Below are 13,517 nucleotides of genomic sequence, written 5' to 3'. Positions count from 1 at the left end.
GTTTTTCTCCCTTCCTGTCTGCAGCAGTGGAACCAATACATCAACTCACAAGGCAGAATGCTGAGTGGGCAGGTTCCCAACAGCAAGCATTTAACATACTGAAATAAATTATAATGGATGCTAGGAGAGCCACTGACAGTCCAGTGTGATGCATTGGAGAAAGGTTTGGGTGTAGCTCTTTTACAGAAGCAGCCGGTTGCTTATGCCTACAGAGCCCTGTCAGAGATTTAACATGGGTATGCCCAAATAGAAAAAGGGTTTGTGGTTGTTGTATTTGGGGTTGAGTGATTCCATCAGCACACTTATGATCACTCATTAATAGTGCAATCAGACCACAAAATTCCTAGAGACAGTCATGGCAAAGTCCATTCTTAGTGCTCCAAAGAGATTGCAGTTCATGTTGATGCACATCCAGCACTACCAGGTAGAGATCAGATGTTGTCCAGAACAATTACTGGGGTTAGCTGACACCCTCAGCAGGTCATATATACCCAGCACGAGGGAGTTGGGAGAAGAGAAATCAGGATATTAAATCCATTAACATGCACTATCTTCTAGGTTAAGCTGATGGAAATCAAAGACATTATGAAAAAAATCCAATTACAGGCAGTCAAGACAGCAATACTAGCAGGGTGGCCAGAAGACATAAGCTAACTACTGGTAGGAGCAGAACCATATTTTCAAATTAAAGATGAGCTGAGTTGCAGGATATAATTATATTTTGAGGAAGAGAGCTATTGTCCCCACCTCACTGCATTGGGATGTCATAAAAAAATATGCCTCACTGCCAGGCATGACAGCTGTCTTAGACAGGCTCAAGAGTATATTTACTGGCCAGGAATGAATACATTTGATAGAAGGGTGTGACACCTGTTGTTTGTGTGATAACCACTTGCAGAAAGAGACTGTTACCACATGAGCTGCCCACCTGACCATAAGAAAAAGTTGGAGTGGACTTATTTACCTTCAAGGAAAAACAGTACTTGTTTACAGTGGATTACTATTTGTATTTTTGGGAGTTTGATGCTCTGCCTGATTCCATAAGGAAGTCAGAGATCAGCTATACCTTTTTCATATCCACTGGTTCTAGAATGTCTCTGTCTGCCTTGATCTTTACCTGTCCCACTCTCCCATGGTACCAGTGCCCTCAAGTTAGGCATTATGGCTCAGATCCTCAAAGATATTTAGGCTCCTAACTGCCTTTGAAATCAATGGAACAGTGGTTCACAATCTATTTACCACTGTGGATTGCATATGCAGCTCTCTAATATATATACTACCTCTATGGCCCTGAGGGTGTCACATGGGTTGCAGCTGTGTGCTGATTGGGCCATGGGTTGAGAACAACCGCAATGGAAGTTAGGAGCCTAAATACCTTTGTGGATCCCATCCTATGCTTTGCAACTTTCTAGAAAAGTTATTTTATACAGAAAGCTAACTTTCATAGACACAATGGCTTCTGGTCAATTAGGAAAGAAAAAATCTAACTAATTTATATCAATCTTTGAATAGAGTCATAGAATTTAAGGATAGAAAGGACCACAAGATCATTTAGTCTGACCTCCTGACATCTTTCCTAACAAAGCAATATGGTTTATATATGCATCAGAGGAAAAGGATTTGGATAGACAAATTACTCGAAAGGAATGGGCTTTGATCTGGAAAAGAAGATGACCAGAAACTTCAGTTTGTAGTACAATAAAAGAAAATTTGTTTAAGATCCTGTTTCAGTGGTACTTTGCGCCAGTCAGGTTAAAATGGAAAGAGACATTGAACAGAGGAAATGTTGGAGAAATTGTGATGAAAGAGGAGATTTTATGCATGATGGACATTTCCAGTCATTAGAGAGTATTGGGATGCAATTAGTAATGAAATATTAAAAATCGTTGGGGCTTCATGGTAGAAATGGTCGCACTCAGAGAAATGAAGAATTAGTCACTCATGTGCTACTATATTCCAGGCTACTGATTGCCTCTCATTGAGAAAAGAAACACAGCGCAAAATTAGAGAAGTGGTCCTAAAAAATAAGGGAGGATGTTGTTATGGAAAAATTAACCTTCAGTTACATACCCCAGTAAAATAGAAGACAGATGCTTAGATACTTGATTACTATTTATTCAATACTCAGACAATGTACATTCGCCTGCAAAGAAACTACCATGCCTATCCAATTTTTTTGGAATATTAATGTTTGATAGAGACACCTGGTTTGATAAATAGTAGTCAGTCGTTTCATACAATTTAATAAAATCACCAGAAACAAGACAGGCTGGTGGTAAGAGGCTCACTTTGTAATATGATAATATCCTGCTAAATAGAGAGATGTTCACTATTATATCATTGCATAATGTTTCTCTAAACAAAAATACAAGCCCAGTGTTGTAATATTAATGTTTTATTCCTGACAATTATATGGCAATTATTGTAAACCTTCTTAAATAAACAGTTATAAAAATGGTTAAGAGGTGTAGTCCTTCTCAAATATACGTTCGATTTAATGTTTGGATAATAATTGAAAATATTTAAATAAATTTTAAAAATGAGATAATATCCTGACTTACTTTTAATCGAGAAGGCAACAAATACTGAGTTTCTGATTACTGCCTTTAATATCCAGTTCAGGAATGTAAATACCGGGCTAGTTAGTCTCTGTTCAAATCTCTCGACAGTAAATAGCCTTCCTGCTTATGAAGAGTCATGACCTGGAAGTAACATTGTAAAAATGTCATTCATCAGTGTCAAAGGAGTCTGTTGAAAAGGATGAATTTCAAACTTAACTTCAGAGGTTTGGAAACCTTACTACTTTGTGTTTGAAGATATTGTGCAACTCTGCTTTTAGGAACAGCACAAGTACAATGGAAAAAGGTTTCTTCATCTGAAGGGGATATTTTCTCATGACTGGGCTTTTTTCTCTTTTTAGTGAATGTAAAACTGTTGATTTAATAGGGAGATGCTTTGTTGCTTGAGCTCTTTTACCAGTCAGACTGGGAAAGTCAATAACTAGCAGTCTTGTTAACTAGACTTAGTTTTAACAACCTTTTGGCCTTCACATTGGTCAAACAACGGGTCACAAAGACCTCTAAAATACTTTTGTTGTTTTGGTGACATTCTGGAAGTTATTTCTGTACTAGGACTGCAGGATCTGAATGATTGCTTCAGTCTGATAGTGGGAAGACAATGGATATGTCTACACCAGAGCAGGAGGTATAATTTCCACCTCTAATCAAGCTAGCACCCTACAAATAGTAGTGTTGCAAGTGGCAGGATGGTCTAGCTGCTTAAGTATGTATCTATGTTTCAGATGGGATCGTACTCAGATGGCTAGCCCATCCTGCTGCTCACATCACCAGGGCTATATTTCTACTTTTAGCACACTACCTCAATCAGAGCTAGAGCAGGTATGTATATCCAAGCTGGAAATTACACCACCAGTTGCTAGATATACCCAGTGTCTGTCACTTTCTCCTACACTATGTGAAGAGCACAGTCTGTCTACTATTCAGAGATGCTAATCGCATCAGTGAAAAATGAACCTGCTTGAAACAAGGTGTTTTTTAAACTTATCTAAGTGTCTGATGTTATAACAAAAAATAATGCTGTTAATATATCAAGCTTTTCTAATTAAAATGTTTATATATTAAAATTGTTAATCTGTTTCTGAAAATATCAGTTCACTTATATGTGATAGAGTTAACTGTTTCCCCTTGAATAATTAGAATAACCACCTTTTCTTTTGGGTAGGGATATCTGTGCTTGCTATGTGCAAGCTTTCTAAATACTCAGCTAATTTAAGTCTTTCCCTATAGGATTTTCAGGGTAGGTTTTACTTAAATGCCCAAATTAATAGAAGGGTTCAGTCAAAATATTCCCTTCAGCTGGCTTATCAAGCTTGACCACGCTAATTTTTTAGTTGCTCTCTTTTGGTAAGGCTGGACTCACAACAGTATTACTCTAGTTTTACACTGGAATAAATCCACAGAAATGAAGTTACACCTGTGTAAAACTGGAATAATGCAGCAGTGAATGAGGTTCATAGTTAAAGAAAAAGACATAACTTTTCCATATGAGAGGGTGAATGGAGAAGAAATCTCATAGGACAGATGCTGGTCTTCCTGTTTATCCTTCACTCTGGAAGGCACCCACATACCACGATAATGGGTATGGTCTAAACAATATAGAAAAGAGACATAGGGATGGAAGCACTATCTGACAGCCCTTCTTAGGGCAAATAAAGATTGGGAACCATTACATTAGCTATGGGTTGTATGACCAAATCCAGGTCTGGCAGGATGTAGTTTTGAACTCTCCACACTTGGGATTTTGAGAGATGGAACTTGGTGGAAATGAAAGTTTACTATTCAGCAAAGCATGTTATTTATATGACCTACTATCAGATCTACAGGGGAAAATATCTGTTTGACAAAAAATAATGAACACAAGCTGCTAATTTAACTATATATTGTTCATATGGCAGCACTATTGTGTGGCTATTATTGTTGCATTGATTCTTCCACAGTAGTCCACTGCCTGTTCAAATAACATGCTAAATGGATGGTAGACTATAATCAGAAAGTATTATAAGGTATTTATACTTGATAGGAAGTCCAGAATACATGCTGGAACTGCCATGCGTAAGGGCTTTGAAAAAAACACTGTAGCCTCTGACCCTAACTTCAAGCTAAGGTAAGAATCATGAACTGGGATTCTGTCTATGTTTGAAGTCATCCTTTAGCTTTAAGGCTCCTCCCCTTCTGCCCCCACCCCTAAAGACCTGGTATTTCTATGAGAGTAAATAAGTTACAGTAATCTGAATAAAAATATTTTTTGTCTCTAAATCTATATTTGGAAAATTTGTGTTTTTATTATTAGAGCTTCTCCATGTGAAGCTGAGCTTCAGGAATTAGTCCACCAAATTGACATCATGGTAAACAACAAGAAACTGGAATGGGAAAGGAAGGTGCGAGCTTTAGAGGCAAGAATGGATGTCCGGGATCAAGAATTAGCAAATGCCCAAAGCAAGTTGGATCTGAAAGGTCAAGAGGTACGTACATGAATACCATCTCCTATAAAGAAAGCATTTAATTCTGGGAGTTAGTTAATAGCATGCTTTATAAATATGCCTGTTCAGTGTATCACATCAGAATACAGAACAAGTTCTTTAAAGATCAGTAATGATCTCTGATATTTTGTATTAAAATGTGGTTCTGCTCTGAAAAATTACTGTAAAAATGTCATTGAGCGGTTCAATATTTAGTGTGTCTCAATTATGTCCAGTTCATATATGTCCACTGTTTACAAGTAAAAAGTTGATTTGATGGTTTTTCTAAATGCCAGCCCAGCTAATTCAATCTGGGATTTTAAAGTCAAAATTGGTTCATAGAATCATAGAATATCAGGGTTGGAAGGGACCTCAAGAGGTCATCTAGTCCAACCCCCTGCTCAAAGCAGGACCAATTCCCAACTAAATCATCCCAGCCAGGGCTTTGTTAAGCCGGGCCTTAAAAACCTCCAAGGAAGGAGACTCCACCACCTCCCTAGGTAATGCATTCCAGTGTTTCATCACCCTCCTAGTGAAATAGTTTTTCCTAATATCCAACCTGGACCCCCCCACTGCAACTTGAGACCATTGCTCCTTGTTCTGTCATCTGCCACCACTGAGAACAGCCGAGCTCCATCCTCTTTGGAACCCCCCTTCAGGTAGTTGAAGGCTGCTATCAAATCCCCCCTCATTCTTCTCTTCTGGAGACTAAACAATCCCAGTTCCCTCAGCCTCTCCTCATAAGTCATGTGCTCCAGCCCTCTCATCATTTTTGTTGCCCTCCGTTGGACTCTTTCCAATTTTTCCACATCCTTCTTGTAGTGTGGGGCCCAAAACTGGACACAGTATTCCAGATGAGGCCTCACCAATGTCGAATAAAGGGGAACGATCACGTTCCTCGATCTGCTGGCAATGCCCCTACTTATACAGCCCAAAATGCTGTTAGCCTTCTTGGCAACAAGAGCACACTGTTGACTCATATCCAGCTTCTCGTCCACTGTGACCCCTAGGTCCTTTTCTGCAGAACTGCTACCTAGCCATTCGGTCCCTAGTCTGTAGCAGTGCATGGGATTCTTCCGTCCTAAGTGCAGGACTCTGCACTTGTCCTTGTTGAACCTCATCAGGTTTTTTTTGGCCCAATCCTCTAATTTGTCTAGGTCCCTCTGTATCCGATCCCTACCCTCTAGTGTATCTACCACGCCTCCTAGTTTAGTGTCATCTGCAAACTTGCTGAGAGTGCAGTCCACACCATCCTCCAGATCATTAATAAAGATATTAAACAAAACCGGCCCCAGGACCGACACTTGGGGCACTCCGCTTGAAACCGGCTGCCAACTAGACATGGAGCCATTGATCACTACCCGTTGAGCCCGACGATCTAGCCAGCTTTCTATCCACCTTACAGTCCATTCATCCAGCCCATACTTCTTTAACTTGGCGGCAAGAATACTGTGGGAGACCGTATCAAAAGCTTTGTCAAGTCAAGGAATAACACATCCACTGCTTTCCCCTCATCCACAGAGCCAGTTATCTCGTCATAGAAGGCAATTAGGTTAGTCAGGCACAACTTCCCCTTCGTGAATCCATGCTGACTGTTCCTGATCACTTTCCTCTCCTCTAAGTGTTTCATAATTGATTCCTTGAGGACCTGCTCCATGATTTTTCCAGGGACTGAGGTGAGGCTGACTGGCCTGTAGTTCCCCGGATCCTCCTTTTTCCCTTTTTTAAAGATGGGCACTACATTAGCCTTTTTCCAGTCATCTGGGACCTCCCCCGATCGCCATGAGTTTTCAAAAATAATGGCTAATGGCTCTGCAATCTCACCCGCCAACTCCTTTAGCACCCTCGGATGCAGCGCATCCGGCCCCATGGACTTGTGCACGTCCAGTTTTTCTAAATAGTCCCGAACCACTTCTTTCTCCACAGAGGGTTGGTCACCTTCTCCCCATGCTGTACTGCCCAGTGCAGCAATCTGGGAGCTGACCTTGTTTGTGAAGACAGAGGCAAAAAAATCATTGAGTACATTAGCTTTTTCCACATCCTCGGTGACTAGGTTGCCTCCCTCATTCAGTAAGGGGCCCACACTTTCCTTGATTTTCTTCTTGTTGCTAACATACCTGAAGAAACCCTTCTTGTTACTCTTAACATCTTTTGCTAACTGCAACTCCAAGTGTGATTTGGCCTTCCTGATTTCACTCCTGCATGCCTGAGCAATATTTTTATACTCCTCCCTAGTCATTTGTCCAATCTTCCACTTCTTGTAAGCTTCTTTTTTGCGTTTAAGATCAGCAAGGATTTCACTGTTTAGCCAAGCTGGTTGCCTGCCATATTTACTATTGTTTCTACACATCGGGATGGTTTGTTCCTGCATCCGCAATAAGGATTCTTTAAAATACAGCCAGCTCTCCTGGACCCCTTTGCCCTTCATGTTATTCTCCCAGGGGATCCTGCCCATCTGTTCCCTGAGGGAGTCAAAGTCTGCTTTTCTGAAGTCCAGGGTCCGTATTCTGCTGCTCTCCTTTCTTCCTTGTGTCAGGATCCTGAACTCGACCATCTCATGGTCACTGCCTCCCAGGTTCCCATCCACTTTTGCTTCCCCTACTAATTCTTCCCTGTTTGTGAGCAGCAGGTCAAGAAAACCTCTGCCCCTAGTTGGTTCCTCCAGCACTTGCACCAGGAAATTGTCCCCTACACTTTCCAAAAACTTCCTGGATTGTCTGTGCACTGCTGTATTGCTCTGCCAGCAGAAATCAGGGTGATTAAAGTCTCCCATGAGAACCAGGGCCTGTGATCTAGCAACTTCTGCTAGTTGCCAGAAGAAAGCCTCGTCCACCTCATCCCCCTGGTCTGGTGGTCTATAGCAGACTCCAACCACGACATCACCCTTGTTGCTCACACTTCTCAACTTTATCCAGAGACTCTCAGGTTTTTCTGCAGTTTCATACCGGAGCTCTGAGCAGTCATACTCCTCTCTTACATACAACGCAACTCCCCCACCTTTACTGCCCTGCCTGTCCTTCCTGAACAGTTTATATCCATCCATGACAGTACTCCAGTCATGTGAGTTATCCCACCAAGTCTCTGTTATTCCAATCGCATCATAGTTCCCTGACTGTGCCAGGACTTCCAGTTCTCCCTGCTTGTTTCCCAGGCTTCTTGCATTTGTGTATAGGCACTTAAGATAACTCATCGATCGTCCCTCTTTCTCAGCATGAGACAGGAGTCCTCCCCTCTTGCGCTCTCCTGCTTGTGCTTCCTCCCAGGATCCCATTTCCCCACTTACCTCAGGACTTTGGTCTCCTTCCCCCGGTGAACCTAGTTTAAAGACCGCCTCACTAGGTTAGCCAGCCTGCTGGCAAAGATGCTCTTCCCTCTCTTCGTTAGGTGGAGCCCGTCTCTGCCTAGCACTCCTCCTTCTTGGAACACCATCCCATGGTCGAAGAATCCAAAGCCTTCTCTCCGACACCATCTGCGTAGCCATTCGTTGACTTCCATGATTCGACAGTCTCTACCCCGGCCTTTTCCTTGCACAGGGAGGATGGACGAGAACACCACCTGCGTCTCAAACTCCCTTCTCCTTCTTCCCAGAGCCACATAGTCTGCAGTGATCCGCTCAAGGTCATTCTTAGCAGTATCATTGGTGCCCACGTGGAGAAGCAGGAAGGGGTAGCGATCCGAGGGATTGATGAGTCTCGGCAGTCTCTCCGTCACATCGTGTATCCTAGCTCCTGGCAAGCAGCAGACCTCTCGGTTTTCCCGGTCGGGGCGGCAGATAGATGACTCAGTCCCCCTGAGGAGGAAGTCCCCGACCACCACCACCCTCCTCCTCCTCTTGGGAGTGGTGGTCGTGGAACCCCCTAGGACAGTGCATCTTTTGCCTTCCAATCGGTGGAGTCTCCTTCTGCTCCCTTCCCTCAGATGGGTCATCTAGTCCACTCTCCGCATTAGTACCTGTAGAGAGAACATGGAAACGATTGCTCACCTGTATCTCCATTGCTGGTGCATGGACTCTCCTCTTTCTCCTTCTGGAGGTCACATGCTGCCAAACCTCTTCACAATCCTTTTGTCCCTGCTGCGCCTGCTCTGAATCTTCAGAACATTGTGGCCGTAGAAGCATCTCCTGACGTCTGTCCAGGAAATCTTCATTTTCCCTTATGCAACACAGAGTCGATACTCATTTCTCCAGCCCTCGAACCTTCTCTTCCAATATGGAGACCAGCTTGCACTTTGTACAGACAAAGTCGCTTCTGTCCTGTGGAAGAAAGACAAACATGGCACAACCTGTGCAGGTTACAACAGCTGATCGCTCACCTTCCATATCACCGTCCTCTTAAGAACTTCCTCAACTGCTGCAGGAACTACTCAGAGAAACCTGCAGATGAAAGCCTCAAGCTCTCCCCAAGCGAACTCCCAGGCAAACTCCCGCTGTTAGCCTCTGCTGTTCACCACTCAGCTGGTTCGCTGCTGACTGCCCTTATATACCAGTCAGGCCCACTCAAGGCCCACCTGGAACAAAGCACTCCCAATTCACACTTTTCAAACAAACAAGCAAGCAATCAAGCACACGGTCAAACTGACCAACTGTCCCAGCAGCAGACACTCAGATACTCACCAACACAGCCCCCCTAATGCAGCACTTAGCGTACCTCCTCTCGGACAGCTCCCAGGCAAACTCCCGCTGTTAGCCTCTTTCCTTCTTGTGCATTCTCACTAATTATAAAGGTTCTCCAGGCCAAATTAGGCCTTCATTTACACCTTGGCAACTCCATCATTATTACTATTTATATTGCAGTACCACCTAGGATTACTGATCGAAGATCAGACACCCTTTCTGCTAGACACTGTACAGATGCACAGTCATATCTACTGGGTATACATTCAGAGACTATAGTGCAATCCTAGTATCTCCCAACAATTTGCATTTGTGTAATTCAAGTTTAGTAAAGAAATGTGGACAAAAATCCATCTTGTGAACTCTTGGCTATGTTGGCTCTGCAGAGTTAATAGGAGTAAAAATTAGCAAAAAAAATTGTTTTGTCACTAATGAAAGCAGGTGTGATTTTCTATACACACATGAAAGACGATCTGTGCAGTAAAGTTCTATTTTACCTTTTTCACTATCTACAATGGCAACCCCTTCTGTTATTCAGATTTACCTACATTTTGTTGCCACGATGCTTGTGAGTTTGTTTCATTTTAGCGGGATGTTTGTTTGTTTGTTTGTTTTTGTGTTTTGTTTTTGTTTTTAAGTAATGCATAAACGTGCACATGAAAAGATAAAAATGTAAAGAGGTTCATTGTTGCCTTAAATGAGTGATGGGCACTGCTTATTTATGAGGATAGTCCAGCAAAATTTTCACGCAGATGTTAATCTGCCCAGTTCTCAACTCAGCTACTCAGGTCAGGTGGTGGTCTAAGGAATTGCTCCTAAGACAAGATCTTTCATTACACAATTATATAATGCTATAATCAAATTATAATGTAAATATGCAATGGACTTTTTGGGTACAAAATCTCAAACTTAAGCAATTTAGTTTTGTGGTATCTAATTTTACTTTTTAATAGCTTGTTAAAATACGTACAATAAAAATATTTACCTTTGGGGCACCAGTCCTATTTACAATTTTGTCTATGTTAAATATTAACCTTTTAGGAATTATTTGGAAAAAGTAAAATTGAATGTTTATTCTAAATGTAGGTAGGGATACTTCGACAGAAGTTAGACAGCTTGCAGAAGACTAAATATGAGATGGCTCAGGATTTCGAAGCTCAACTTCAAGCACTGAAGTCTCAAGTAAGGAAAAAGTCAGATTCAGTATTTTACAGTGGTTCAATATTTTCAGGTTAGTTTAGTAGATTTTGAACAGTTTTCTAAACTTACTTTATATTTCCATTTCTAATCATATCAGCTAATATTTCTTTAGAATTATATTTAAAGACTTACTTTGTGTTGAGAATTTGGTTTGATAAATATGAAGTGTTTTTGTACTCGTTCAATTTGTGTTATCTACATTTAAAAATTTTATCCTTAACTATTTTCTAAAAAATGTTTCTAATGTATAATTTAATAGATGTGTCTTCATGGATTTGTTAATGGTAAATTATCACACTTTTTAACTTTGGGTGACCATATCCACTTTCTTGGGTTCAATTATCATTTCTATAAGGAGAACTCTGAACCTACTTCTCCACACTGATCAAAGGACATGGAAAGAGTCTCTGCCAGATGTAAGACCTGTGGACTATGGACTAAGTACCTTAAAGGGCTAAAATCACTTAATCAGGGTCATGATAATTAGAAGATGATTGCACACAGGGAATCTTGATTTGAGAACTGTCTTTATGTTGACATGTTTTAGATTGCTCAAGGTTGTCTTGTTTTTAAGTTAAGATTATTTGTGTTATGAAGGCTACTGGAAAGCTCTGGAAACAGCTTTCAGGTTCATAGTTTTCAGGTTCATAGTTCCAGCTATGAACAGATTGGTAGTTTTCCATGAGAGAGGAGGTATAAAAACCAGAGGGAACTGGAAGGAGGAGGCATCAGGTTGGATTCATTTTGCTTTTTGATTATTTTGTTTGCTCCATGTCTGTCCTTTTTCTCTGTTTTTCTCTGTTTTCCACTCTTAGCTATGAGTCTAATGGGTGTCAGGTTAACTGAACTTCAGTCCATAGTAATACAGACTAACACGGATACAGACTAACATGGCTGCTACTCTGAAATCAGTCCATAGTGTTTCTCAGATTTTAACAATGTAGCCTAGACAGTCCTAGATTTGGTCTTTTCTTTCTTATCTGATGATGTCTTCAGTGTTTTCTGCTAATGGGAAAGGGAAAGAAACAAAGGCTTGGGCTATACTTAAAACTTATACCAGCATAGCTATGTCAGTCAGCGGTGTGAAAAAAGCCACACCCTAGTGACATAGCTTTGCTGATAAAACCCCCAGTGTAGATGCAACTATGCCAAGAGAGGAGTGCTTCTGTTGGCATAGGTAATGTTATTTGGGGAGGTGGTGTTCTTACACCAGCAGAAAAACTCCTCCTGTCAGCGCATGCTGCATCTACACCAGGGGCCTGTGCCTGCATAAGCTCTGTAATGTAGACATAGTTTGTCCAACAACCAGACCTCTTCAACAAATCAGCCTTCCAGTAAAACCTCAGATGGACCTCGGACGTGGCGTGGCCAAGTAAAGAACTATAATTTTGATCTGATGGTGACAACATTCCTTACCCACATACCACCAGACCATAAAATGGAGCATCTGTTCTTTTTTAAACTTCCATTTCCCTTCCTAGTCTTCTGTTTTATCTGTGTTTGCCTGTATTTGGTTGGAGAAATTGATTTGACAAACAAACAGCTTTGTAAATAAGCTGAGAGTGTTTTGGTTGCCAACTAATTACCACTTCCAGTCATTTACGAAAACAGTTATGAAACAAAAGCTGTTTTTGTAACTTACAATGTTTCCCTGCATTGTAAATATAGATACAAGATTTACATCTTGGTGTGACTACTGAGAAGTTAAGCATTAGACTGTGAAAAAAAGAACTCTAGTTTTCCTCTAGTGATTCTGTACATATATATTCCACAGTATATAAATGTAAGTAGGTATAAGTGCATCCAGTGCACTAGAGTCGGAGACTTTTGCTACTATTACCACCAAGTGGCTTATGCTGCCCTGCTTTCCTCATGCTCAGAAACAAAGGGCATAAAAGGGGCATGACCACCACATCTTTCTCAGTTCCTTCTTACCATCTCTAGCAAGAAGTGGAGCTCCCCATCACTCTTCAGCTTCAGTTAACCAGCCACTAGTCAGAGATTTCTCTAATTGTACAAGGTTCTGGTTATAGTTAGCCTTAGCATAATTTAGTTTATTAGATAGAGTTCTTTTATTTAGGAATTCAGTAGGAACAAATCCCCAAGATTCAAACAATGTGCCACATGCTGGGCTGTGATTGTTGTTACAGATAGGCACAAAAGCTGCCTAATTTGCATAGGTGAGGGATGTGTGAGGGACAAATGTCCTATCTGTACCCCCTTTCCTATGAGGATGAAGAAACTGGGATTTCCACCTCAAAGTCCATCTTATAAAAGATTTAATGCTTCCCTCCATAGTGCATGACCCTGATCACAAGAGAACGAACAGCTCGGCCACAAGGAGCACCCCTCCAGCTGCCCCAGAGTCTAAGACAAAATGCTGCTCTTCTTTTTCTCCGGTGGCCTCCTTGAAACATTTTAAACTTTCTTCTTTATCTGAGAGGCAGTTGAAGTTTCACTCTGCACCCCACATGAGTTCTCCAGTGTCATGTCAAGGTCAGGTCACAAATACTGACACTTACCAGCACTGTCTGAGGTGACACTGTCAACACTGTTTCCACTGGTGCCATTGAGCTTGCGGTCTTCACTGTTATAAAAACATATTTGTTCCCAGCACTGTTCGGTCCAGTACCCCTGGCACCTGCAGCAGAACACTTGCTTCTTACC

At 41.5% G+C, this 13,517-nt stretch overlaps 1 protein-coding gene across 1 annotated transcript in view; it reads left to right on the top strand.

Moving 5' to 3' along the window:
• Positions 1–4,610: 4,610 nt before the first annotated feature.
• The window catches only part of DEUP1 (deuterosome assembly protein 1), a 65,933-nt gene continuing 57,026 nt past the window's right edge, over positions 4,611–13,517 (top strand). The window contains exons 1-3 of the mRNA XM_034759584.1: positions 4,611–4,683; positions 4,870–5,041; positions 10,737–10,832. Coding sequence (XP_034615475.1) covers positions 4,628–4,683; positions 4,870–5,041; positions 10,737–10,832 — 324 coding nt within the window. The 5' untranslated portion in view covers positions 4,611–4,627. The remainder of the gene's footprint in view (positions 4,684–4,869; positions 5,042–10,736; positions 10,833–13,517) is intronic.

The sequence above is a fragment of the Trachemys scripta genome, chromosome 1 (assembly GCF_013100865.1).
Source record: "Trachemys scripta elegans isolate TJP31775 chromosome 1, CAS_Tse_1.0, whole genome shotgun sequence".
Classification (NCBI taxonomy): domain Eukaryota; kingdom Metazoa; phylum Chordata; order Testudines; family Emydidae; genus Trachemys; species Trachemys scripta.
The sequence above is the reverse complement of the archived record's forward strand: the minus strand, read 5'-3'. Positions and strand labels throughout refer to the sequence as shown.